Below are 26,676 nucleotides of genomic sequence, written 5' to 3' on the forward strand. Positions count from 1 at the left end.
GATTTCGTCATTTATTTTTCCTCGTTTCCATGTCACTAAGAAATTTGCATGCAGACTTGGAACGTTAGAGGGGAAAAAAAAAGCATTTTTTGGTTTTTCTTTGTTTGTAGGGTCAATGTTATGCCGAGTTTGAATTCCGGTTCAAACTGATATTTCCACTATTCGCTGCCAGAATCTATTTCTCTTCGTCCCTCTAGGCCTATTTTGTCGGTGCCGATCAACTTTCTGGCTCGACCTCTGGTTCAAGTGCAAATATCGTATTTCTTTTTTGTTTCTATTTAGAAGAAAATTTCGCATTTTAAAAAATAACCTTGATTGTGTTGTACATAAGCCCTAAATTCCCATCGTTTTGCTCAAGCAGAATCACTGCTACGGGAAAAATTCAATGGTTAACTATTAGAAACAATTTTTTGGGAAGTAACTACATATTAGCTGTATCGAAAATTGAATTTATTATATCATACCAGTTCTACCAAAACCGAAAATGTGCACATATGCAGTGAGGTCTATTGCTCAACGCACTGCGAGCCATATACAATTCAAGTTCATTTTGCTGGTATAGACACACAAACGATAATAAAATCATGGAAAAAATTGGTACGTGAAAGCTGTGTCGCTCATAATCTTAGGATGGTGGTGTTAGACCAACAAGTATTTCATTTCTCTCCGAGTGCGAGGCTTCAAAACAAAAGATTCATTTTTCTTTTCCTCTTTTTTTTTTTGAAAGACCGTTCCGGTGTTTTCGTTTTTCAGTCTCGACACTTTTGTTGTCTTTAGATAGTCCAGTTGTGTCAGTTACTGTTATTTGTTCTCTCTCTTTTTTTTTTTTTACGGAATTCGTCAACTAAATTACGTGGCAGTTGCTAATTTTATTTTTATTTCACCTTTTTTTTTGTGTGTTCGGGGATGGGGAGAGGAATTTAATGCTGTCACGTCAGTACACGTCACAGTAATGGTCTACGATGGGATTAGTTAAAAAGACATGAGAAAACGCACGGGCGAAGCTTTTTTAACTGGAGATAAGCGGTAGAAACGTCACCCACCATTTGTCGTCAAAAGCATTATTCTATATTCTATGTTGGGGTCTACTTTCCCACAAGTGTACGCCCGTGATTTTTTTTTTTTTTTTTCCCACTCTTCTCACGATTGTGTTGTTATCTGCCCCTGTGAAAGAATAAAGTTTTGTTATCTTTTTCCTGGTTATTTCCCTGATTTTCTATTGGGAACAAATTCACGTTATAGTGTTTTTACGTTTACACTAAGTCAAGGACGAATGTACTAATGTTTTAGTTCCCATCAAGATGGACGGCTCACTCAACGGCCACTTGATCAAAATAGAAGTATAATTGCAATTCATTTCGTGTTTATTTGATTTCCGCACCACAACCCAAACTAACCAAAGTTTGATCTGCCAAAAAAAAAAAAAAAACCTTTCATTCCCAACAAAGAGTAGGAAGGACTGCCCCAGCATGTCGTACAAAATGTCACGGAAGGCAATAAAAAACCTTCCGAGCGTGAGATGCTCGACCAGAAAAATAAAATAAAAATAAAGTATAATAAAAATAAATGCATTCTTTACCGAGAAAAAAAAATAAAAATAAAACAATAGTTGATAATAATGTAGATTAACTTGATATTGGTACTGAATTTAATCAGCAAGAAATTTCAAACAATTATTCCTCGTGCCAATCAAGTGGAATGAGGTTGGGAAACAGAAAAATTGATTTAGATTTTACGTTTCCCCACACCAAATTCATTTGCATCATCTTCGGTGATATCACCATACCGCCAAATGTTCAAGTGGCGCTTTTTCGCAGAATCTTGGGCCGCGATATAATCGTTCACCTGACAATGACACAGTCACTTGAAATTAGCTCTCCTTGTTATCTCAGAAAATAAATAACTAACCAATTTAACGAGTCGTTTTTCACGCCGGGTCTCGACGCACAAAAGTCCGTCAGCGATCAGCTCACGTGCGATGTCTTTACGTTGAGCAGCATCTGTTTCATTTGTAAGCAAAGTGGCCTTGACAAGGAAAAGAAAAAGTTAGCACTGGATGTTAGCATCCACAAGACGAAGTTTCTATAACTTACACAGTCCCCGTTTCCTCCTTTGTACTCAACGTTCAACAATAACTGCCGGCCATTAGTATCTTCGCCGAAGGCAGTCACAGCTTCTTGAATATCCTCCGGCTAGAAAAAAGAATGACAGTTGAACAACGTTCTGATGGTAACTTATTGCCTTTGGGAGAATTACATCACTCGGAAGTGCGACACAAGCCAAACTGTACTCATGAGCGAACGCTACCGGCCCTGCGTACGCCGCTGGAATACTCACACACTTCACTGCGGTAGAAACTTCGCGGTTACCATAGTCAATATAAAGCAGGTGGACCTGAAGGCAAAACAGAAACAAGAAAGGAAATTAGGTTTAACCCAACAACACCAACTTTTATTCTTTTCTATTCTCTTCTTCCAACCTGATTGCCAGCTACTTTCTCTACGCGAGCGCGGTACCATTCCCCATCTGAGAACTTGGCAGCACAGACGTCTCCTTTCATTTGCACCAATGAAAATAATTATTAGAGAGAAAGTCGATTACAACAATTTCGTACAAAAAACCATACCTTTCTTGGGAACATAAGCGCCAGCAAGCGGCGGGTTGGTGTTCAATTCTTGACGAAGTTGATTCATCAACTGTTCCAATGCCTGCCCTTGGTCTACTTTCTGTGCATAGAAGCGCAGTTCAGGCGTTACTTCCGTGATAACAATAGCCTGATAATTAGTTTTTCGCTCGGCGCCAGCATCTTCTTCAGGCACAGCTTTCACCTCCTTTTCGACATAATTTGCCCAAATTCTAAATTTTTTAGCTTTAGCATTCTCCTCGGCAATTTGCATGGCTCGGTAATGTGTCGAACGCTCTGCGGTGAAATGAACGCTTGCAAGCCCTTCTTCGACCAGCTTGAGGGAATAGTTGTGGTTATCTAACCACAGCCATCTAATAGCAACCAGATTGGAATGCAGTTCAAGGAAATATTTTTAAAGAGAACACACCCGATAAAGTTGCCGCCTTTATCCATGCTTTCCACTTCGATTTCGACTTCGCGTTGGAGACAGTGTTCCTTGGTAAACTGAAGAGCCGCATCACCAAATGGTTCGCCATCTTGAACTCCAGGGGCACCGTTCAGATTCGGTCGTGTGCCACGAGGACAGTTGATTCCAGCGAGCAAAAACGTTATAAGACATGTCTCACGTGGAATGTACAGCCGAAGACGAGATCCAGAGGCTACAAATTCAACGACTGCTTCTGAACGACCAGCGCGTTGCAGGAACGGCAAAAACTGTTTCGACTTGGCGAGGTCCTGTAACGACAGACATGAATTAATACAAATGAAGATCGACAGCTCCTGATAGATCTAACCCCAGATAAATCGGCTACACGGTGCGTTGGGGCTTCCTTCTTATCATGCACCCCCTTTGAGGTTTTTGAAGCTTTCATTTCAGCGGCCAACAACTCGTCATACCGAGAAGATCGCTGATCGTCATCTTGTCTGTAGCGAATGACCGTGGCATATCCTTTCGACACCAAAGCCTCGGCAACGTTCCTGTAAATTCAATTTCATGCTTAAGCGCTAGCTATTTACCAAATCGAAGGATCTTAGCTTAAGATACTTACACCCCTCCTATCAAGACAGTGCAGCATGTTTTTTCCGGATAGTTTGCACTGGCAGGTTGCACGTAATCGACTGTTACATCTACTCGTTTATCGATCAGCTTCTTACGTAGAAATTCACGAGCTTCATACAACCAGGGGATATCATATAAAGGACGGAATCCTTTTTTCTTTTCGCCCTTTTCTTCAGCTTTCTCTTCCAACCTAAAACCGATTGAGATCAAATGATATTGAAAGGAACAAAAAAAAAAAAAAAAGATCAGCGAGACTTACCTAGGAGGACGAATGCTGGCCAAGAAGATCTTTCGAATTGTGCCATCATGCAGTTTAACCATAATCGCATCGGCGTTAACAATTTCGACAACTTTGCCATTGAATTGTTTTTCTTTGGCGCTCAACTAGTTAGAGCAAACATTTTAAAATGTAAATAATCAACCACTCTTTAAAGCAAACTAAAGCAAACTCACTTGTGGCGCCGAAGAGACGTAATCCTTCCAAATGCGCATTTTCTTTTCTTTTGCTGCTTTCTCGGCGGCGCGAAGCTTTTCAGCACCTCCTGTTACTAAAGCTATGGACCAATCAACGCAACGAGCAAACCCATCACGCAACAGGAGTTCGGCTATATTTCCATTCTGGAGAGAAATTCCTTTTTAAAAAATGCTTTTCGCACTTGTAAATGGATCCAAGATTACCGGATGAATAACGCTGCCAACAAAGTTGTTGTTGTTAACAGATTCGAGGACGATTTGGACGTCTCGCTGAAGAAGTCTGGTTTCTGAAAAAAATTTCGCTTCCTCAGCCAAAGGTTCTGTAGCGGCCGGATCAGGCTTACCCTCAGAATCGAGCTTGAATCCTGGGCACTGCAGAATGGAATACGATTAACATTTTTTAAAAATATCCTTCGTTTTTATAACGACTCACCCTGATACCCGAAACCATCAACGTGATGTGATAAAAATCAGGCAATAAGAACGCCCGAACTGTTGATCCATCGCGAACGTGTTCGACAACAGCTTGAACTGGCTTTCCTTTAAACTTATCAACAAGCTGACGGGGGTTTTCTACAACCCACTTGATATCGCGGACATGCTCTTGCAAGCCAGACGAAGCCCATTTTCCTTTGCTAGCAGCTTTGGCAGCACTCTCAAGTTCTGCCAAACGAGCTAGCTCCGTTGAGCCTCTGATTCCCTCTTGGCGAACAGTTACCAGACCTTCACTAACTAAAGCCTCAATGACATTTTCACCAGAACTAGCATCTGTAAGAATGCATGTAATAATTAATTTTGTAACAAAGGCATTTATAGGATTAACAAACTATACCTTTTCCGAGGTAAAGGAAACCATACTCTCGCCCAGATGATGGAACTTTGTACTCAATAGTGAATACAACTTCTTTTCCAACAAGCTTCTTGCGTAGATACTCTCTTGCATCCCAGGCAAATGGTTCATCCTTGGTCTCCTCAGCACTAATAACATATCACAGCAATGTAATGATAGCTATGGTACCCAAACAGGTGTTCTCTTACCTTCCACCTGCTCTCCTTCCCAAACGTGGAGCATTAATTCCAGATAAGTTGAGTTGTCTTTCAGGTGGTGGTCCTGAAAAGGAAAATTTGTCAACGGAAAAAAAAAAAAGGGACATGACACCTTGAACACATTCAGGATAACACCATGAGTTTTTACAAACCTCCTTTAGGCTGCCCACGGATAATCACAGAATCTCCAGAAAGTACCAATTTGACAACCCCCTTAAAATATTGGGGAGGTTGTTTCTCTTGAGGAGCCGGTTGTTGCTGCGAACTCATTATGAAGCACGAGGATCGTCGAGGAGGAGGACAGGGTCAAATAGAATAACTAGAACCAAAAAAGAACACACTTTAATGAAAATCCTTTTTTCCCAATAAATTGTGATTCATTTGATAAAATGTCTGTTGTTATAATCAAATAACGAATTAGAGATGAAAAGCAAGTTTTCTATAAAGACCATATGTTCGTACCTCGAGGAAGAGATCCAGGAAATGGACTTGACAACACAGTGTAAGACGGCTTGAAATAGATAGGCTACCTTAGTAGTTCTCTTTGGCTGCAGTTGGCTAGATTGAGAAGGCAACCAATGAGAGAGGACTTCACTTGACTATTTTTACAGTATTGAGACAAACGTCACGAAGATGGCAATAGAGCATTTGTCTGCCACGTCTTTGACAATCCATGTTGCCAGATTTCAACTGTTATGATCCAACAGCCGACACATAAAAAACGAGATCGGTATAGGACTATAGGTAGACGTCTAGACTCTAGCGGCCAAGTGCCACCAGTCATGGAAACCTGGTTGGTTCACGACATGTGGAAAATCGTCTGTCGATGTGTCTATTTTCGGAAATAGCAGTCAGAGCCTCCAGCGGGTGTGTGATAAATGCACCAATCAGGAAACGTGTTTAAAAACTTTAACAGCCAATCACAATATGACAAAGGAAACGAACGGAGCAGACGACAACAGAAAAATGTAATCTCGAAAAGAAACACTGACAATGCCACAATGGCCGTTGAATAACTCAGTTTCTATCGATAGATGACTCTGATTCTAGTTTCCATCACTTGCCCCGCCCCAAAACCGTCGAAATTTTAGACATACAAACCAACGAAACGCGGTATAGGGATTCATCTCAGCGTAAACCAACCAGGGTTCTATGACTCTGCGCCAGCTAGTGGCACCAGAGTCATAGAACCTTATTCAGCCTTTATGGTTGCTCCACGCTGTGTTGGAGGTCTCTATTCCCTACACCAGTTCGTGGTCCCTTATGTTGAATATCGGAAATCAGAACCAGAGCCTCAGCGGCAATGTAATGCACTACAAGAATTGCACCAATCAGGAAATGTGTTTTAAACTTTCAACAGCAAATCGCGCCAGCGGTAAGAAAATGAATGGAGCAGACGACATCTAAATAATGAAAGTTTCTACACTTCTACAGTCTTTCTAGTTCTTACTTCGGTATTCGTAGGCTAAGCGTCCAGCATGGCCGCATAAATAAGTCGATTTATTTCTCAATACGTAAATGATTATGAAAGGAGTTTCCACCAACTATGCTCCGCCCAAAAAACGACGAAAAATTTGTCATGAGGAACCACAAACTGGTATAGGGACCTCCAACACAGCGTGTAGCAAGCAGGGTTCTATGACTGGCTGGCGTTATTAGCCAGCATCAGCTTGGCAATGACCTGGTCTCAGCCGTCGCGACGATAGGGTGCGGTATTTTGTACCTTCCTCGTGACGGTGCCTCCGTACAATACATCATTTCTGGCTTTTCTCTCCATCTCATGAAGATGCCTCGACGGTTGACGCTCCCAGGAAAACTACGAAAAAAAAAATCCTGGTAGGGTTCAGCTCCTTGTCATCAATTACACAGGGAAAAAGCATGAGAAGGTAAACAAAACGCATAAAAGATTATTCGAGGTACCCCTGAAATCGAAACGCCATCTATCGCAAGAAATTTCAGAAAATGTGGAATCGGTTGTGAATGACGAGGATGACTTTTGATAGAATCCTATCAAAAGTATCCTGAAATAGCAAGTTTCAATAAACGTTAATTATTTGTTTTTTAGTTTTATTCATGCAATACAATGTGTTTAACTTTATAAAATCTTTTTTCATTTGATAGAGCATGGTTTAGCTGAGCAATGGTGTGTTTTAATTGAAATTACTGGAAATTGTCACAACTGTCGCGCCAGTATAAATTGTATTAATTAATTCTTGAGCTCAGTTTATTAAAAGAAATATCTGATTCCGAATTTATTAAGACATAACTAATGAAATTATGCCTCGGTGGCTCAGTTGGCAGAGCGTAGGTCTCATAATCCTAAGGTCGTGAGTTCGAGCCTCACCCGGGGCACTATTTATACAAATGTGATAGGTTCCTTTTGGTGTTTTTTTATCCCGAAGAAATGGTTAATTTTCGTTTGAAATAATATAAAATACATAACATGGTCGCGCAGGACTAGTCGTACATTGAGACGATTCGTAGTTTCGTACCTTCAATTTTTTCAATGGGTATAGTCGACTGTTATAGATTAGTCTATCGCAGTCGACTGTTTAATAAGGAGTCAATGCTTATTGACTAGTTTCTTTTGCCCGAATAAATTTAAAAAAGAATTAATGAAAATAGTGAAGGTGCGATTCGTCTCAATAGTTCGACTAGTCTTGTGCGACCAGCCTGCAAATTACGTTACGTTGTCGAACGAAAACAGGCGACACTTTTACTAACCATCATTAAGATCCCTCCCACCACCCTACCCAAAAAAAAATCGACCTTTCTCCCAAAATAAAAACCGCTAAAAATGTGAAAAAAGGGACCGACGCATTGCTGGCGCACCAGCACTATCACTTCGTTTTCTACGTTTATTTTATAAACTATAAGCCTCAAGTTAAAAAGAACTTGCGTATCGTGATTGTGGTTTTATTACGAATCGAAATCATGTATTTTTTACTAAATCTAAAATTTTGAAAAAAATGAAAAAGTGGGAAGGGTATAGCCTTCTCATTTTCGTCAAAATCTTCAAAAATCGACATCTCTTAGAATTCAATAAAAACACATGCGTTATACTCAAAATTTAACGCTGAATTCAGCTGGAATAATAGTTTTAACGTTAATTATGTCATTTTTGAATAAAACGCAAGCGAAGTAGCTATAGAACAAATACCTTTTTAATTATATTTACTCAAAAAGTACAAGTCCCACATGAAAACAAAGTTAATTTTTGGGATTCTTCGTTGAATTTTAAATCTAATCATATGTAGTTTTCTATATTTTAGAGTATTTTTAAAGGAAATGAAAAAATTCGGGCTAAATTTTCAAGTCTCAAAATTTGCTCAAACATTGAACACTCGGAATTCGCTTAAATTTTCACGTTATGATCAAAATTTAACAATGAAGGCGGAAAAAATATTAGTTTAAAATAAAAAACTTTAATCTACTCTTGTTTTGTCTAGCCTTAGTTATTGATCGCGGGAAGAAATTTTAATTTTCGTTATATACAGTATAGGTATGCTTACGTGCGTAGAGCTAACAGCACCAGAGGCTACCAAACATGATTTAATTCGGGACTATTTGCATATCCCCAATCAGCATAATTGATGTCATAAAATTTATGAAAATGTGTTCTTGCTTTCATTTTTATATGCCGAGGTCAAGTTAGACCGACTGAGTATATTCTACAGTGTGTTTGCCACATCCTATACGCAAATGAGTGGACTAACGTTGGCCTTGTATTATACCATCATAACGGAACTGTCATCTGATTGTTAAAAGAAAGTGTATTAGTACATTTGTTATGGCCGCTGCGTTTTAAATTCACTACACAGTGCTATATACAATGCATAATTTACTCAAATGGAACAACATTTATTTTTTATTTTTTTGCCTGTAAACAATACGAGTTTCATAAACAGCCTCGTTTTCTCCATGGATCATTGGGTCCATCGTGTCTGTGGCCTTCGATTCTAAAAGCAGGCGTTACTCGTTTTTGACCACTTTAGCCGTAGCTTAATTTTTGTGTTCGATAGCTATCGCTTTGCATAATACATCAAAATCGTGACTTTGAACAACGCTAATAAAATTGTGCGCGTTATTTCACTCTTTCGTCTTAATAAATCAAGCGGATTCGACTGCCATTTGAACTATCCAAAGTTAAGAGCAAATAAATAATTTCCAGATTTACTTTATCGTACAGCGACGGCATACAAATGTCGAATCAAACTTTTCTTTTTATGTTATTATGTCCGTGTTTTTTCTGTGTAACTTTCTTTTTAAAAATTTAGTTTGTGAGAGCCGAGTTTTGAAAGTATTCGTCTTTCACATCCCAAAGGTGCCTTGACAAAAAAAAGTGATTCTATACTTTTTGGTATCCATATTATGTGGCAGGTTAAGTATAGAAGGGACAATGGGGAAAGTGTCATAACATTTTACCTGCAACGTCCACTCCCGTCGAATTTGATGGCCAGTTTTAGTTCCTGCCCTGAATGAGTTACCAAACTTGAAACGGGGCATGAAGTTATGATGATGCTCACAGCATTCGAACTATATGTCAATAGAAAGCACAAGATGTTGGACTATAATTGGCAATCTGTGAGCCTTATTGTAGTCCGCATTGCTGGAGCCATTGACCGGTGCAAACATCGTTGCGTAGGTGCAGGGTACCAATTTACTTTTTCATAAACGTAGAGCTAATCAGTCAAAACTACTACTATTTGTTCATTGCTCCGAGTCAGTAATGTAAGGCCAGAAGGAAGGTCGTTTCACTGTGCGTCAAATCCACCAGCATACCTTTATTTATTAAAAATCAGTTGGATGATTTTTTTTAAATATATTTTATTGGGTCAAACAATTCCCGTGGCATGCTGCTAATATTTCGTGAAAATTGAACCAATCTGGAAAAATATCACTACATCCCACAAACATTTTTAGTTGTATATATAATACTGCGTCTCAGCAAATACACCATGCATCTGGTGGATGATCGCCATACACAATATAGGGCCTTGCTATTGATTGATTGTGTATCGGTTGCTGACAATTGGCGCCAGCTGCAAATGGCCTGTTTTGCTGACAGCGATATTGAAAATCACCATATTTGAAAGTCTGATATAGAGCTCCCAATAATCCATGAATGCGCACTATCTGTTTTTATGCAAACATTGCCAACCGCGCCAAGCAGGTTGATTATCATATCCACCAATAATACACGAATGTCAAAAAAAAAAGGATAAAGTCACATTACAAAATCAAAATATTCACTTTTGGCAAAAGTGGAGCACAATTTATCAATATTTTTGAAAATACGAAACAACAACGAAAAAGTTGGACATTTTCCAGCTTGGCGAGTTATCGAACGATTCTATAATCTTGTCGTTTATACGGATTTACCTAATAAACCCGAAAAGTCAAACATTTTCCCATTGGTTCCAAGGACATTTGGCTCTCACGTTTGTATTCAGCCCAGGCAGTTATAGCTAACGTGAACTTGTCCTAATAGGCAAATGTGCATCGAGGACAACACTAAAAGCCTGAAAAGTGATTGCCAGTTTTTTAGCTGTCGTGCGGGAGCAGCATCGACCTCATTTACAGTCCCCCCTCGCTTGTCTCCAATCTTTTTTTCTCGCAGGTTGACGTGAAAAAAGGAATTTGAAATGTTTTTATTTTATTTCACAGCAGAGTATATAGCTACACACCCTTGACTATAACCTCCAGTGTTGATTCTAAATTATATACACTAAATGATACCGATGGTTTTGATAAACCAGATCAATAAAACAAACGAATTTCTCTATACATCATGTGTGTGGTAAATAAGAGACATACTTGTTTTACGTATATCTTTATTTTTTTCAGACATGAGAAGTCTGGGCGTGTCCCTCTTTTTACAAGAGAGATTACGTGAATGTGTGTTTTCTTTTTTTCTTTCTTAATTATACATTTGACAAAAGGAAAAGGAGGGCAATTTTATGTTTCATTGGGTAAATGCATAATTCTGTCTATATATACTATTATATACCGTTGCAAGGATTTACCCATCAACTGAGACAACTGAGAGAATGAATGACTTTCACGTTGCAAAAACCTGCTGCTGAGCTCACGACAATATGGATGACTTGTTATGGGGCACACATGTCTGATGGAACTTCTCTCATCGTATATAGACCAAAAATGAAGCACAAGGTTTGAACATAACGAGTTCTCTGTTGCGGTAAGAAGATAAATGTTTACAGCCAAAGGCTATGACCTTTTCATTGGCTTTTTAGATGCAATAACAGGATAACGGCAAAGTTGGAAACATATACGTCCCTGTCGTCTAAAAGCCGAATCCTCCATTTACCAACTTCTCTGGCTACTGTAATATGTTGTCGTTCAGTTGCATATTATTCTTTATACTGTCCTATTAAATCAAAAGGATCGCTAACCAAGGTTACAATTCCTATACATCCAGCCAATAAGAAACAAAAAATCAAGACGCTTGTGAAAAGTTGTTTTTCACTGGCGCCTTTAAATTTTGTGAATGCTTTATGTTTATTTTTATAAGGGTATTCCCATCGTTAAATATGAACCAAACTTTCAGCATTCCACCATTTTGAATTACAATTTTAAACGTGTACCTATTACATTTGTTTGTTTGTTTTTTTGAACTTCTCAAACACAAAAGATGGACGACTGCAATAGAGCGAATGGATGCAGTACCGTGATAACTGGAAATTCGAGCAGGTGGCCCAATCGATGCATATACATGTCGGGAACAAGGAGGAGTTGCTTCAGCACAGCAACAACGGTGCTAAACTTTCGCTCAAAAGAGTTCCGCCAACAAAGTTGTTGGCTACATAAAAGTCACTATCAAAATGGTTAGTAGCTACTTTCTTTCTATATAGTCTAGATATGCACTAAGTTGAAGCAAACAGTCAATAAACGATTGGAAGCTCAACTAGTAATTATAGGGACAAATTGTGTGGATCGTGTAACAACACGAGCTGAGCCGGAAATGAAGGCCGTCCCTGCCTTCGGCTACGATGAATTCCTGTGGCCTGTAATATGGTGGTGAATAATTTCGGATTAATTATGACGTGAGGAATGCTAAACCGCAAACCAGCTTTCGGTTGGCCCAATCATTTATAGAAACATACCGTTTCAGACCATAGATTATCAATCTGCCATAGTTAACTGGTACTCGATCATAGGTACGATAATGTATGGCTTATGATTTGCTAAATAGACAGGGCCTTCCACATCAATTTGTAGAGATATATCCTTTCAGCAACATAAAGATAATTAAACACATAAAGCTGTTGCTAATGTGTGCTAGTACTGGTTAACATCAATTATTGACACTGGTAACATTGGCTCTAATATAATTTTTTTTTTTTTTTTTTTTTTAATTTTTTTTTTTTTTTTTTTATTTTTTTTTTTTTAATATTTTTTTTTTATATTTATTAATATTTTTATTCCTAGTCACATAAACAAATATCTATATTCGTTCAACTAACAGCCGCCCATGCTATAGTCTATTTTTAATGCTCATAACGTATAATAATTCTATAAAAATTTGTTCAGACTAGCTACCGAATCATTCGTTATCTTCTGAACACAGGTAAGCCGGCGTTACAGACTTGTCTCGCCGTAAAACTCTATTCTAAAGCATGTGATTGATTCGAAATTATGAGTCAATATAGGTTCAAAGACTCACTATAATTCTCAAAACAAGATAAAAACAGTTTGCTTAGTCATGATTATGGCACTCGCATGTGTCTCATCCGGCCAGTAAGAGGCTGGTTTGCAAGAAACCTGGGAGAAATTCCAAGTATGAATAAATGTTTGAACAGCTTGTACTACGAATCCATTAAATATTATTAATTCAGAGCTTACGGCACTTCAAAGTGCATGGACTATTGGATAACAAAACCAGCCAGAATCTATTTATGAAAGACGAATTGTTTCAACGAATTTGCATTTAGGTATAATTCATAACTCGTGGGGATCAGGTTGGGGGAGTTGCAGGTTACGCCCTATTTCAAATAGGCAAAAACCTGTGCCTTATCGAATCATTTGCTACGACCACTAACGTCATTGGATGATTGTACGTCAAATGGCAGAAACCCCAAACGAGTCCTTCGCAAAAGCGAATGTTACACAGGGATTGTTTGAATCTATAATACACGGGGCCAACTCGTCATGCAACAATGTGTTGTTTTTTTTTTTGGTTATCGCAATCTGTAAATGGTAAATATTTTAAGTACTCCCATAATCACACGGTAAGGTAACTAGTTGGCGAATTTTCGTGAGTGCTTGGAACAGATACTGAACCTACTATTTCACGCTGATAATTAGGTTAAAATGATGTTGAAAGAATTCAGCCATTTTGAGCATTGAAAAACCCGCTGGCTGTTTTGTTTTGCAGCACTTTCTTCTTAGACCCTTTCATTTCGACTGACGGATGACAAGTGGATGAAGCTCTTTGTAAATTCCTCACAACATTTTGAAAGCTCGAGACATCAGAATATTAATTTCTAAAATGAGTATGGCTAGACAAGGCTTTGTTCTCAAGATCACGATGAACAGCCTTTTAAACGTAACACATTTTGGGCTGAACTCGGAGGCTGCGGATGAAGCAACGCCGGACTAGGACAAGGTTATCGCCGTTGGAGACCAATTGTTGTACACCCAAAAACGAATAAAAAAAGCCCGCACCGATTTTTGGTTTTAACAGCAAAAGGAAATTCCAAACACCAGAATTAATTGCGCTGTAAGCATTCAATTGTTTTTGTTTTTTGTTTTTTTTGCAACCACAGGAAATTCCGCAACTGTTAGTCACGCCTGCGTGAGATGGATGAGCTTTTCGCAAATTATATGCATGCGGGCAGTAAATGTATATTCGAAACCTTCCTGTACAACGCAATGAAGGTGGACGGTCTCGACAAAAGGCACAAATAATTCATAGTCTAGAAGCAGAAAGTGTACATTCGGTTCTTTTAACTTCCTTTCACACCATATCTATAAAAATTCGGGCAATATACTATATAAATTAATTTTGAACCGGGTCCACTGCTAGACTGGTTCAACGACCACTTTCCCCGCCCCGTCTAGATATATCTGTATATATATAATAGTATAACAGTTGCCTCTATATATGTACTGTATGTATAAATGAACTTATATACTATTGAACCAGTTATTGTGTGTGAAAGGGAATTTCGATGCATTTTGATTGTTTGTCACGAAAGCTAAAATGTGTATACGAAAGTTCAAGTTTCTTGCCCAACCGATCAGGCCTCAATCAAAAGCTATATGCAAATATTTGAAAATGTAATCGTTGAAAAACATTAAATGTTTGGCTATCTCAGAGAATCCTTACACGGTATCTTTCAGCGAAACCTGACAAGTTGAACATACACTTGTCAACCGAGTTGCCAAACTGAGTCCGAAAAAGTCCAACGATTCCGGTGAATCCACAATTTTTCATCCCGAATGACTTTCCATTGAATCTCTCTTTCTCCTCCATATTGCTGTTATTGCTCAATCGGGGACAGAGCTAATAAAAGGGTTGCTGCTGTATAGCGAAAAGATTGTGGGTCATAAAATCTCAGTTTCGTGTTCTCATAAATCAGTGAAAGGCACATCTACGTCGAAGAATTTGGAAATCGCCTAGTAACCCAAATGATTAATCTCAATATTTGAGTCTATGCGTATATAAGTCCAAAATAATGAATTATACCCAAATTGAATCAAAATATTCCCCGCGTGCTTTAATTTGTTTGTGTCCTCCCCACTTTGAGATAGTTTGACACATTAGCCAACTGGTTCTAATACAAGCTGACCCAATTTCTGAAGATCCTTGGTTCTCAACCGATGAATCACAATGAAATCAATTGTGGGTGAAGACTATAGCATCTTAAAAAAGAAGGATCCCAAGGCCTCCGGAGAATCTGTTGCGTTCCATTGAGAAATTTCGCTTTCTTGCACTCCGCCCTACAGCAGATCCGTGATTGGAACGCGCTGTTATGAGATTGTTGCTTTTTAGCGAGCTGTGTGCTGTTTCAATGTGCATTGTGGAACGGGGAAAATGCAAAAGCCGATTCATCAAGAACCGCAGCATTCAAAACAAAAATTTACGTTGCTTTAGGACAGATTGTACAGAACTTGCTGGGCCAGCAACTAGCCAATACTACTTTCTACTTTTTGTTTTTACTTTCTACGAGTATACGTGTGGCGATTGAGCTCCATTAAACGACCTTCAAGCTTCAGACGGTGCTTGATGCTGACCTATTCATCTAATGTATTCGAAAGAAAAAAAAAAAAATAAACCCGCTATAAAAGGATTTTAGAAAGAGAAACTGAAACGGTCAAACGACGAGTTTGTCGGTGCGACTATCGCCCCAGCAACGCCCAACGTTCTCTTCCCTTCTCCAGAATTTGCATGATGGATATAACTCCTCCCCCCGTCATAAGCAAAATACGTTCCATAACGGTCCATATAATTAAATTTTTTCGTTTTTTTTTTTTTCAAATATTCAATATCAGTTGGACTCATTGAAGGACGCCCGGAAAGATATACTTCCATCAACATTTTTGTACCGTTTTTTTTTGTTTTTTTGCGTACACTGCGGGAGTCCCGTTTGCCTTGACTCTTATCCTTGTGCTATCCGTTTGTTTTGTTTGTTTTTTTCTGGAAAATATGCTACCGAAAATTGCTACCAAGGTTCACAAACCTTTTTGAATATTTAAATGATAAGATTATAACACTATGTTCAATTTTCTATTCACGATTTTGAGCGTTGTTGTATCTGTTAATATTGGATAACATATAGGGGGTCTACGGAGAGATGCTGATGGGCGTATCCGTAGACAATATTTGCAAGTTCCAGGTAATTAAAACGAGAACTTCAATCAAAAGGGTTTATATATCCGTGCTTTTCATCTAGTAATAACGCAAAAAAGAGAAAGGAAATGGATTAAGCTTGCTGGTAATACACAAGTTTAGCTTTGGAAATCGAGACGTTTGTTGCCTTTGAAATGGTTGTCTTACACAAACTACACGAAAACCGTTTTTCCAAATTATTAGGCCTATCAAAAAAAAAAAAGAGTTTTGACGTGGCTAAATAGAACAAGTCCCACGTGTGTGCAGCTTGGAGGTCGGAAAGAAACCGGTTCCTCGCGGAGAACGAATTTCACATTGGCAGCCTTGGTAAACTGACAGCTGTCACAATTATCGTGTTCATAATTTAGCGGGGAAAACAAAAAAGTGTAACATTGCTTATCATTAAGTTTAATTATTTGCAAGTGTTGTCGGTATAGTGCTGCATCCCATGAGTTTCTAATTTCCCCTTGAAACCCGTGAATGGCGATTTAAATGCGTAATTACAATAACATTAAAAAACAAAAAAACAGGTATGTTGAGATTGCTTCATTGAGAAATAAAATTATTCAAGGATGAAGATTAACCCACGACACCCAGTTCACAGGATAAAAAAAAAACAACAACAATCGAGTGGGGGAGGCGTATATAGGAAAAAACAGGCCGATGATGAGGCAAATTCAATTTTGCAGCAATACACCGTGAAATTATCATACGTGACTGTACGGTTTGTTGGAAAACAAGAAGACAGCCTGCGTAGACAAAGAACCGGTTGAGTCTATTGCTGGCACGCGAAATCATGTTTTGCGGAGTGCTGTGATTTGCATACGGCTATAGATTATTGCAACGCCGATTGCGGCGGCAGAAATGACGCTCACTTTTTGTGTGTTCTTTTCGCCCCTTTATTCAGCTAAAGAGAGAGAGAGAATCTTTATCCAAAAATCCAAACGTTTCGCACCGAACATTCACCTGCTGGAACTCGTTTCTTTCATTTTGGGATCGCACGTCAAGTGGCTAGACGAAAGAAATAGGCAAACGAATGGCATACACAGCAACACCCATGTAGGTTGGGGTTGGCTCACCTATTTCAGATTTTTTAAAGAAAGTGGATCGTGAACTCTTGTCGGTGCGTCCATATGAAAGTGTGCGTACATACGAATATGCGAGATTATCTTATACGTTCCACATCCGTTCACTTTCTCTTGTTCTCGCGTTTTTCAGGTTCCAACCTTTTCCCTTTGGATATTGTGTGGCATTCAGATTTGCAGCGACAGTAGTTCTAGGGTTGACACGAGCGAGGGCGAGTCGGGTATAAAAACCATCGGCTAAGCGGTTGAATGGTGTCAGTTGTTCTTCAACTGTGGTCCAGTTCTCATTCTCCCAGTTGAACAATGAAGGTACATATACTGCACTCGACTGCGCATGCACTTTTCGCAACGCAATTGGCTCATCGCTTTTGGATTATTGTTTTAGATTTGGTTGGTCGTCGCTGTTTTGGCTGTTGCATTAGCTTCGGCTAATGTCGCCCAAGTAGCCGCCGAAGCTGCTGCGGATGTGACCGCTGCCGTTTATGTGTCTCAAGAAGATGATGACGCTAATAACGAAACCACCGAAACTGTGAGTCCTATATACATATATATCTATCGATCAATTGCGGAACACTATTTCTAATTGATTTATCGTCCTTTTTATTATTATTATTTTTTTAATGAATGAAATAATACAAGAACACGGAAAAGGATGACGATGATTACAAGGTGAGATAAGTAACAAAACATTTTCCACGACTTGATGTAAACAGGGAAATGTTATTTTCAAATGGCAGGCTCATTTCCATCAGGAAGTACAAAAGAGTAGAGATTCCTGGGAATCGTCTGAGGATACCCAGGAAAAGAAGGCCGGACACACTGAAATCCCGACCTGCAAACCGATTTACATTTACCTTCCAGCACCAGCTCCAGCTGTTACACCTGCAGTGTACGTTCCTCCAAAGTACGTCCCTCCCACGACCGCAGCCCCCGTCTACGTTGCACCGACCACCGCGGCACCAGTTTACGTAAGACCAACGACCGCAGCGCCCGTCTACGTTGCACCTACAACTGCAGCACCAGTCTACGTTGCTCCCAAGACCCCTGCTCCAGTCTATGTTGCTCCCAAGACCCCTGCTCCAGTCTACGTCGCTCCAAAGACCCCTGCTCCCGCATACGTAGCTCCCGCATACGTGGCTCCTGCTTATACATCAGTGGAGGTGAAAACTACGGAGAAGAAATACGGCTCCGTCCGAGCACCAGGTTACAACTTGGGTTACGCAAAAACTGAAACCAGCGTACCGGGAACAGTTGAGGTTAAAACCAACTACAAAGCGGCCGAATACCCCAAGTACCCTGAATATGTTGCACCAACCACTGCAGCCCCTGTCTACGTTAAGCCAACAACAGCTGCTCCAGTCTACGTTGCACCTACCACTGCCGCCCCAGTTTACGTCAAACCAACCACTGCAGCCCCAGTCTACGTTGCGCCGAAAACCCAAGCTCCCGTCTACGTTGCACCGAAAACCCAAGCTCCCGTCTACGTTGCTCCCGCCACTAAAGCCCCTGTCTACGTTGCTCCAGTAACTAAGGCCCCAGTCTACGTTGCTCCCGCCACTAAGGCCCCAGTCTACGTTGCTCCCGCCACTAAGGCCCCGGTCTACGTTGCACCAAAAGCTGCAGCTCCTGCTTATGATTCGGTAGAAATCAAAACCACAGAAAAGAAATACGGATCAGTTCGAGCCCCTGGTTACAACTTGGGTTACGCCAAGACCGAAACTACCGTTCCAGGCACCGTTGAGATTAAGACCAACTACAAAACGGTGACAGTTGAACAACCCAAATATGTTCCAGCCAAGTACCCTGAATACGTCGCACCAACCACTGCAGCTCCTGTCTACGTGAAACCAACAACCGCTGCCCCAGTCTATGTTGCGCCCAAAACATCAGCTCCAGTCTACGTTGCACCCGCAACCAAAGCTCCCGTTTACGTCGCCCCGACTACTGCTGCCCCAGTCTACGTGAAGCCGACGACTGCTGCTCCCGTCTACGTGGCTCCCGCATACAAAGCCCCGGTTTACGTTGCCCCGAAAACCGAGGCTCCAGTCTACGTTGCCCCGACCACTGCCGCTCCAGTTTACGTCAAGCCAACAACAACCGCAGCTCCAGTCTACGTTGCGCCCAAAACTAAAGCACCCGCTTATGTAGCACCTAAGTATGTAGCCCCTGCTTACGAATCAGTTGAGATCAAAACTGTAGGAAAGAAATACGGATCAGTCCGAGCTCCAGGTTACAACTTGGGTTACGCCAAAACCGAGACCAGCGTTCCAGGCACCGTTGAGATCAAGACCAACTACAAATCGGTTACGGTTGAACAACCCAAATACGTTCCAGTTACCCCTGCCCCATACAAACCGGTTGCATACCCCAAGTACCCAGTCTATGTTGCCCCGACTACCGCAGCCCCGGTCTATGTTGCTCCCAAAACTGAAGCTCCGGTTTACGTTGCCCCCGCAACTAAAGCCCCGGTTTACGTTGCCCCGAAAACCGAAGCCCCAGTTTACGTCAAGCCAACGACTGCTGCCCCCGTCTACGTTGCCCCGAAAACCGAGGCCCCAGTGTACGTTAAGCCGACCACTGCCGCACCAGTCTACGTTGCCCCAGCGACTAAAGCTCCAGCCTACGTAGCCCCTGCTTACGAAACGGTGCAAGTTCAATACAGCCGGTAAAAAGTACGGTTCCGTCCGTGCCCCTGGCTACAACTTGGGATACGCTAAAACCGAAACCAGCGTTCCAGGAACGGTTGAAGTTAAGACCACCTACAAAGCCGTCGAATACCCCAAGTACCCTGAATATGTTGCACCGACCACTGCGGCCCCCGTCTACGTTAAACCAACAACGGCTGCCCCAGTCTACGTTGCACCCAAAACATCGGCTCCAGTGTACGTTGCACCTAAAACCGAGGCTCCAGTCTACGTTGCTCCGGCAACCAAAGCCCCAGTCTACATTGCTCCAGCACCTAAGGCTGCAGTGTACGTTGCCCCGAAAACCGAGGCTCCAGTCTACGTTGCACCTACCACTGCTGCTCCAGTTTACGTCAAACCAACAACTGCTGCCCCGGTTTACGTTGCCCCAAAAACTGAAGCTCCTTCTTATGTAGCACCTGCCTACGTTGCCTCTACCTATGAAATCAAAACTCCAGGAAAGAAGTACGGATCCGTCCGAGCTCCGGGATACGTTTTGGGCTACGCCAAGACAGAAACCAGCGTTCCAGGCACTGTTGAGATCAAGACCAACTACAAATCGGTTACGGTTGAAAAACCCAAGTACCAGTCTACGTTGCCCCGACTACCGCAGCCCCAGTTTACGTCGCCCCTAAAACCTCTGCTCCGGTTTACGTCGCCCCGACCACAGCAGCCCCAGTCTACGTTAAGCCGACGACTGCTGCTCCCGTCTATGTTGCTCCAGCATACAAAGCCCCGGTTTACGTTGCCCCGAAAACCGAGGCCCCAGTCTACGTTCAAGCCAACAACAGCCGCCCCAGTTTACGTTGCGCCAGCCACTAAAGCTCCAGCCTACGTAGCCCCTGCTTACGAGTCAGTTGAAATCAAAACTGTAGGAAAGAAGTACGGATCAGTCCGAGCTCCGGGATACGTTTTGGGCTACGCCAAAACCGAGACCAGCGTTCCAGGCACCGTTGAGATCAAGACCAACTACAAATCGGTCACCGTTGAACAACCCAAATATGTTCCAGCCAAGTACCCTGAATACGTCGCCCCAACTACTGCAGCCCCCGTATACGTAGCACCGGCAACTAAAGCCCCGGTTTACGTTGCCCCGAAAACCTCTGCTCCAGTTTACGTTGCCCCGACCACCGCAGCTCCAGTCTACGTTGCCCCCAAAACTGCCGCACCCGTTTACGTTGCACCCAAAACTGAAGCTCCTGCCTACGTAGCGCCTGCGTACGTGGCTCCTTCTTATTCGTCCGTGGAACTGAAAACCGCAGAAAAGAAGTACGGATCCGTCCGTGCCCCAGGTTACAACTTGGGTTACGCCAAGACTGAAACCACTATTCCAGGCACCGTTGAGATCAAGACCAACTACAAATCGGTCACTGTTGAACAACCAAAGTACGTTCCAGCCACACCTGCCCCTTACAAACCCACTGAGGCTCCCAAGTACCCAGTCTACGTTGCCCCGAAAACCGAGGCTCCAGTCTACGTTGCCCCGACCACTGCCGCACCGGTGTACGTCAAACCAACAACCGCAGCTCCAGTCTACGTTGCGCCCAAAACTAAAGCACCCGCTTATGTAGCCCCTGCCTACGTGGCTCCTGCCTATGAATCGGTTGAAATCAAAACTCCAGGTAAGAAATACGGATCCGTCCGAGCTCCGGGATACGTTTTGGGTTACGCCAAAACCGAGACCAGCGTTCCAGGCACCGTTGAAATCAAGTCCAACTACAAGTCGGTCACCGTTGAACAACCCAAATATGTTCCAGCCAAGTACCCTGAATATGTGGCACCAACCACCGCAGCTCCCGTCTACGTTGCACCGAAAACCGAAGCTCCAGTTTACGTCAAACCAACCACCGCAGCTCCAGTCTACGTTGCACCTAAAACCGAAGCACCCGCTTATGTTGCCCCTGCCTACGTGGCTCCTTCCTATTCATCCGTCGAAGTGAAAACTCCAGGAAAGAAGTACGGATCAGTCCGCGCTCCAGGCTACAATTTAGGTTACGCCAAAACCGAGACCAGCGTTCCAGGCACCGTCGAGATCAAGACCAACTACAGATCGGCCACCGTTGAGCAACCCAAATACGTTCCAGCTGCACCTGCCCCATACAAGCCGACTGAGGCTCCTAAATACCCAGTTTACGTCGCACCGAAAACCGAAGCCCCGGCTTACGTTGCACCGACGACAGCTGCGCCCGTCTATGTTGCTCCCAAAACCAAAACCAAAGCCCCCGCTTATGTTGCCCCCGCCTACGTAGCTCCCTCATACACATCCGTCGAGGTTAAAACTCCAGGAAAGAAGTACGGATCAGTCCGAGCTCCCGGGTACAACTTGGGTTACGCCAAGACGGAGACATCCGTTCCAGGCACTGTTGAGATCAAGACCAACTACAAGCCAGCTGCAGTTGAGGAAACCAAATACGTTGCACCGGTTGCATGGGTAGACAAATATGTTCCAGTAGCACCGACGACAGCTGCTCCAGTCTACGTTAAACCAACGACAGCAGCCCCAGTTTACGTTGCTCCTAAGACCGAAGTACCTGCTTACGTAGCTCCTGCGTACGTCGCACCATCTTACGAATCGATTGAGATGAAAACTCCAGGTAAGAAATACGGATCAGTCCGAGCTCCGGGTTACGTTTTGGGTTACGCCAAGACCGAGACCAGCGTTCCAGGCACCGTTGAAATCAAGACCAACTACAAGTCGGTCACCGTTGAACAACCCAAATACGTTCCAGTCACCCCTGCCCCATACAAACCGGTTGAATACCCCAAGTACCCAGTCTACGTTGCACCGACCACCGAAGCCCCGGTTTACGTTGCACCGAAAACATCAGCTCCAGTCTACGTTGCCCCGAAAACATCAGCTCCAGTCTATGCCCCTTCAATTGAAATTAAAAGTCCAGGAAAGAAATACGGCTCCGTACGAGCTGTTGGATACAACTTGGGATACGCCAGAACGGAAACCAGCACAGCTTAAATAATAATTTAAAAAAAAAGAAAGAAAAGAAAAAGAAAAACTTGTTCAAACCAAATTTCGAAATTCACCAGTAATTGAATGATCTTTGGTCGACGGTTTAGAATGATGTCGAAATATGTATTTATGACATATAGCTCTTTATTATTCGACGGATTTCTAAAGAATGACATGATCTTTGTTTTGGTGGTTGAATGTGAGCTTTAATGTGAAGGGTTCTATTAGTGGTGTTCTATAGCTAAATTTATTGTGATGCTCCTCAAAAAAAAAGCCATGCTTATATCGGTCCAATTTATGAATGAATACAATGATTACAAATGACATCTTTTTTCTTTCCGATCATTATTTCTTTCATAAGGGGGATTCGTTTTGTTTATACGCGCCATCTTGAAGTGAAGATTCATTCTTTTTGCCAGTCGAAGATGAATAAATTTATTCTTTATATGCAATTATGAAAGATAATGATTGCCCAACTTGTGGCCACGTACGCCAAGACTTGATGGTACAGACCATTCGTGTTGGATAAATATGGTATTAGCAAGTCTATAAATAAGCACATGACCAATACACTCTCAGTTTTCAGGGGATATTCTAATCTTATACGTTGGTTATCCGAGATTCGAATACCTCTTAGCTAGAATAGGTCTGGTAGATGGTCTTACCTATTCTAAATCTTCGACTATCTATAAGACAATCCTTATTCGAAATAGAATACCCTTCGTACTTCCGGGTATTCGAAGATCGAGTTTGAATAAAACGCCCCCTCCGTATTCGAATTCGAATACCAGGTATTCGAATTTTTGCATCAGCGTCAGTAAACGTTGCCATCCAAGAGATATTTATCAATAAAAATCATTTTAAAATACAGAATACTGGATAGAAATCCCACAAATAATTCTTAGACACCGGGATTTGATTTAATATAACAGATTTAGCAATATTGAAACAATAAATATTTTTTGTCGAATCTAATTTGAAATATGGCAAACATCCAGCATGCAAAAAAGTTAATGACGGTCGTCAGTGCAGACAATTTTGACAGTTATGTGATTGAGGGCTTTAATGGAATCTAAAACTTGTATCTCAACTTTATCTGCAGAAGACCTGCGGTTGCATCTCCTGTCGACTAACAAACTGCCGGCTGGAATTCCAGAAAAATTGCTAGGTAATATCTCTGTAGTAGGAATCTATTTTAAGTTGAACATTTTCTGTGCTGTGTGTTTGTTGGTTGGTGAGACCCTTTTCCAAAATGACCATTGATTCTTTTAAATGCTTTTTATGTTCAGTTATAGTTAAAGGCAATTATTCTCAACTGACAAGTCACTTGAAACTTTTTCATGGCTTCCTTAAAACAACAGGTCATAGTAACAGAACTTTGTATTGTGGGAGCGTTCTTGTCATTTCTATAATCAAACAACTGGATCTGGTTTTATTGAGACAAGGCTGAAAAGACTGAGGGAAGTTCATCGTGAAGAACCACGCCGGAAGAGGCCAACACAGGACTCTTCTCCAATCCAAAAAAAACCGCGTGTCACGAAACGGCCTCATGTAAAGAAAAATGCCGACTACATCTTCAATGAAGCCGAATGCCAGTTTAAGGTTTATTTTTTAAATAACATTCAATCCACAATAAAAGCTTTAACTTTGTTTATATTTACAGGTTGAATGGTTGAAGAGTCATCCGCCTGGAGGAGATAATGACACAGTCATCATTGAGTACAGCAAGGCGACTTTTTGGGTATCCTCAAAAAGAAATCAAACAAACTCTGACTGAACCTGGTCTCATCATGAAAGAATATCCCCGCTTCAAGGACTTCCAAAATGGATCTCTGGTAATGTGCTACAGCAATACGTTCGAGATGTTTCAGCTAACTTATTTTTATTCCTAAAGTTTCAGGTAGAATTTCAGTTACTCTATCCCGATGCCAAGAACTTCGAAAAAGTCTTTAAAGAAAAATTCTTATTTAAAATATTGGCTCTGGCTAATAAAAAAAACATTGACATTCCTGACTGCCCTGACGGTAAGTTGATTATAGTCTACTTTTCGAGTTAATTTGTCATTTTTCACGAAATACCTTTTAACAGAATGTCTTAAGGCCGTTTTCGTGTTACTAAAGCTGACTCCAAGCATCGTTAAACTCCGAAAAGTTAATTTTCGTTTGATTACGGAACGACTGATAGTCTTTTTAAAGGCAATTTTCTTTTCAGTTTAAAAGTTTACTCTTTTTCGTCTTTATTTATAACTATAGCAATTTTTTATTGTGTTGTGTTTACAGGATAATGCTGACTTGATTCAATTAAGCGAAACGCGAGACCCTCATTTGAAGCAGCCATTCATCTGCTGCATGGGAACGATGGAAACTCCTACAAACTTCTGGATTGTTATCGATCGTGATATAATACTGTGTGGTAACGACTTTGCAACTGCTTTCGTTAACTTGTTTTGCTCGTTTTATGCATTTAATTTAAATTTCCCTCAGTATTTGGAATCATTTTATGGATTTTTTTGAGGAATGCGTTTTCGATATTAAAATTCCTTCTCCCTCAGTAACAGCCTTTAGAGCATCCCTAGAATGTTTAAGAGACCTAAAGGTAAATATGCAATGCTAACACAATCGAGCTTAAAAGTGAATGGCGCCCACTTTTATAAAAGTGGGCGCTTTCAAGCTTATAAGCTTGATTGTGTCATCATGTGCAATGATGTTTATTTTTAAGTTGAGGTGTTCCAAAAATGCAAATACTGTTGTCTTATTTTGTTCTCCTGTTCTTTATAATAACAAACTGGGTTTTTTATGATAAAAAATTTGTTGTATTTGTATAAATGTTGTCTTGCACCGTTGTAGTATGCTCCTTCCCATGGCCTAATCTCAGATGAATACAGACTTCTGAAAGACATTTATATTTTGTAATTTATTCATAGTCGTGAAGCAGTATATTTATAGATTGGTGGGTATGCATGAAGAATCGGGGGAAGGGTAAATTCAGGATGCTAGTAGGAATCGAATATCCCTAGTATAGGGGGTATTCGGGGGATATTCGAACCCCTATTCTAGAACAGGTATGCTACTAATAGAATACCCCCCCTATACTATTAGTAGCAAAAACCAAAACGCTACTAGTTCGAATACCCTCGAATACCCCCAAAAAACTGAGAGTGTACATTTCTGTAATAGAAAGCGCCACCTAAAGAGATTTTTTTTTGGGTTCAAATTCTTGAATCGACAGCCCTCATATATTGAAAAACATGTCATTGAGAAAAGCTATTATTCGTATACAAAGAGCGCCATTTGAATGAGTTATGTTGTACGAACGAAACAGTCGTTTGTAACGATGGCATTAAGATCAGAAAGTAGTATACTAGAATTTTCTATTAGATTAAAAAAAAAAAAAAGAGAGAGGTTACAACATAGTTTGAACATTTAACGCTCCAATTGATCAAATCTATAAGAGAGAGAAAAGCTGACAAACATTGAGGTCATTTCAATTTTTCCTATGCTCGAGCACGTTAATTGATTTATGCAGAAGCTGTCATTCTTATATCGCGTGTTATCGCAACTATGTGTGACTGTCTGAACACCTTTAGCACTTCAACGACATAAATAGTAAGCGATTGATCGGGGTGCCCACCCCACCGTAATAGGCAATGTCTGTACTGAATATATATCGACTTTACTATCAACTAGTTGATAGACATATAGCATCAATGAAGGACGAACGACAAGTTGTTCCAACATGTTCAATTGAACATTTTGTGCAAACAGTTGAAAACCACATCAAGTTCTATAGCACGAATGTAATGGTGCTGTAAGTCAAATCAGATAAAGGAGAGAAAGTATACTATACACTCTTAAAAATGTGTCGTAAAATTCCAGTACCG

At 41.1% G+C, this 26,676-nt stretch overlaps 3 protein-coding genes, 1 long non-coding RNA gene and 1 other non-coding gene across 9 annotated transcripts; 3 read left to right on the forward strand and 2 right to left on the reverse strand.

Moving 5' to 3' along the window:
• Window positions 1-1,616: 1,616 nt before the first annotated feature.
• Window positions 1,617-5,843, reverse strand: LOC116932860 (staphylococcal nuclease domain-containing protein 1). Its single transcript, XM_032940758.2, has 17 exons — window positions 5,670-5,843; window positions 5,360-5,526; window positions 5,199-5,271; window positions 4,993-5,138; window positions 4,594-4,928; window positions 4,365-4,532; window positions 4,140-4,304; window positions 3,946-4,070; window positions 3,676-3,876; window positions 3,421-3,604; window positions 3,054-3,361; window positions 2,627-2,997; window positions 2,480-2,553; window positions 2,257-2,394; window positions 2,094-2,192; window positions 1,909-2,025; window positions 1,617-1,845 (listed from the first exon to the last, which is right to left on the reverse strand). The coding sequence occupies exons 2-17, from the start codon at window positions 5,475-5,477 to the stop codon at window positions 1,726-1,728; spliced, it is 2,742 nt and encodes a 913-aa protein (XP_032796649.1). The 5' UTR covers window positions 5,478-5,526; window positions 5,670-5,843; the 3' UTR covers window positions 1,617-1,725.
• Window positions 5,844-7,486: 1,643 nt separating this feature from the next.
• Trnam-cau lies at window positions 7,487-7,559 on the forward strand. Its single transcript has one exon. It is a non-coding gene; the product is annotated as a tRNA-Met (tRNA).
• Window positions 7,560-16,454: 8,895 nt separating this feature from the next.
• LOC123477092 lies at window positions 16,455-17,251 on the reverse strand. Its single transcript, XR_006652361.1, has 2 exons — window positions 17,029-17,251; window positions 16,455-16,969 (listed from the first exon to the last, which is right to left on the reverse strand). It is a non-coding gene; the product is annotated as an uncharacterized LOC123477092 (long non-coding RNA).
• A 62-nt stretch (window positions 17,252-17,313) lies between these two features.
• Window positions 17,314-23,120, forward strand: LOC116932857 (adhesive plaque matrix protein). 2 transcript variants are annotated; one of them, XM_045180446.1, is made up of 5 exons: window positions 17,314-17,456; window positions 17,533-17,676; window positions 17,781-17,816; window positions 17,885-18,502; window positions 19,995-23,120. In XM_045180446.1, the coding sequence occupies exons 1-5, from the start codon at window positions 17,451-17,453 to the stop codon at window positions 22,800-22,802; spliced, it is 3,612 nt and encodes a 1,203-aa protein (XP_045036381.1). In that variant the 5' UTR covers window positions 17,314-17,450; the 3' UTR covers window positions 22,803-23,120. The 2 variants fall into 2 exon arrangements, with proteins under 2 accessions (XP_045036381.1, XP_045036382.1); XM_045180447.1 differs by having other exon boundaries at window positions 17,787-17,816.
• Window positions 23,121-23,804: 684 nt separating this feature from the next.
• LOC123477091 lies at window positions 23,805-25,337 on the forward strand. Of its 4 annotated transcripts, none has more exons than XM_045180461.1 (6): window positions 23,805-23,964; window positions 24,086-24,398; window positions 24,460-24,631; window positions 24,691-24,820; window positions 24,885-24,991; window positions 25,076-25,337. In XM_045180461.1, the coding sequence occupies exons 3-6, from the start codon at window positions 24,497-24,499 to the stop codon at window positions 25,307-25,309; spliced, it is 606 nt and encodes a 201-aa protein (XP_045036396.1). In that variant the 5' UTR covers window positions 23,805-23,964; window positions 24,086-24,398; window positions 24,460-24,496; the 3' UTR covers window positions 25,310-25,337. The 4 variants fall into 4 exon arrangements, with proteins under 4 accessions (XP_045036396.1, XP_045036398.1, XP_045036399.1 ...); XM_045180463.1 differs by having other exon boundaries at window positions 24,242-24,398; XM_045180464.1 differs by having other exon boundaries at window positions 23,810-23,964; window positions 24,158-24,398.
• The last annotated feature ends 1,339 nt before the right edge of the window (window positions 25,338-26,676 follow it).

The sequence above is a fragment of the Daphnia magna genome, linkage group LG10 (assembly GCF_020631705.1).
Source record: "Daphnia magna isolate NIES linkage group LG10, ASM2063170v1.1, whole genome shotgun sequence".
NCBI lineage: Eukaryota > Metazoa > Arthropoda > Branchiopoda > Diplostraca > Daphniidae > Daphnia > Daphnia magna.

Bases quoted from the DNA above. Each gene is read 5' to 3' on its own strand.
- LOC116932860 (XM_032940758.2), bottom strand. From the start codon at position 5,477: ATGAGTTCGCAGCAACAACCGGCTCCTCAAGAGAAACAACCTCCCCAA. The intron at 5,272-5,359 runs GTTTGTAAAAAC...TTTCCTTTTCAG, and splicing joins CCGTGGGCAGCCTAAAGGAG to GACCACCACCTGAAAGACAA. The intron at 2,193-2,256 runs GTAATTCTCCCA...TCTTTTTTCTAG, and splicing joins GTGTCGCACTTCCGAGTGAT to CCGGAGGATATTCAAGAAGC.
- LOC116932857 (XM_045180446.1), top strand. The intron at 17,677-17,780 runs GTGAGTCCTATA...TGAATGAAATAA, and splicing joins ATAACGAAACCACCGAAACT to TACAAGAACACGGAAAAGGA. The intron at 18,503-19,994 runs CCAGTCTACGTT...ACAACGGCTGCC, and splicing joins TTAAGCCAACAACAGCTGCT to CCAGTCTACGTTGCACCCAA.
- LOC123477091 (XM_045180461.1), top strand. From the start codon at position 24,497: ATGACACAGTCATCATTGAGTACAGCAAGGCGACTTTTTGGGTATCCT. The intron at 24,821-24,884 runs GTAAGTTGATTA...ACCTTTTAACAG, and splicing joins CATTCCTGACTGCCCTGACG to AATGTCTTAAGGCCGTTTTC. The intron at 24,992-25,075 runs GCAATTTTCTTT...TTGTGTTTACAG, and splicing joins GACTGATAGTCTTTTTAAAG to GATAATGCTGACTTGATTCA.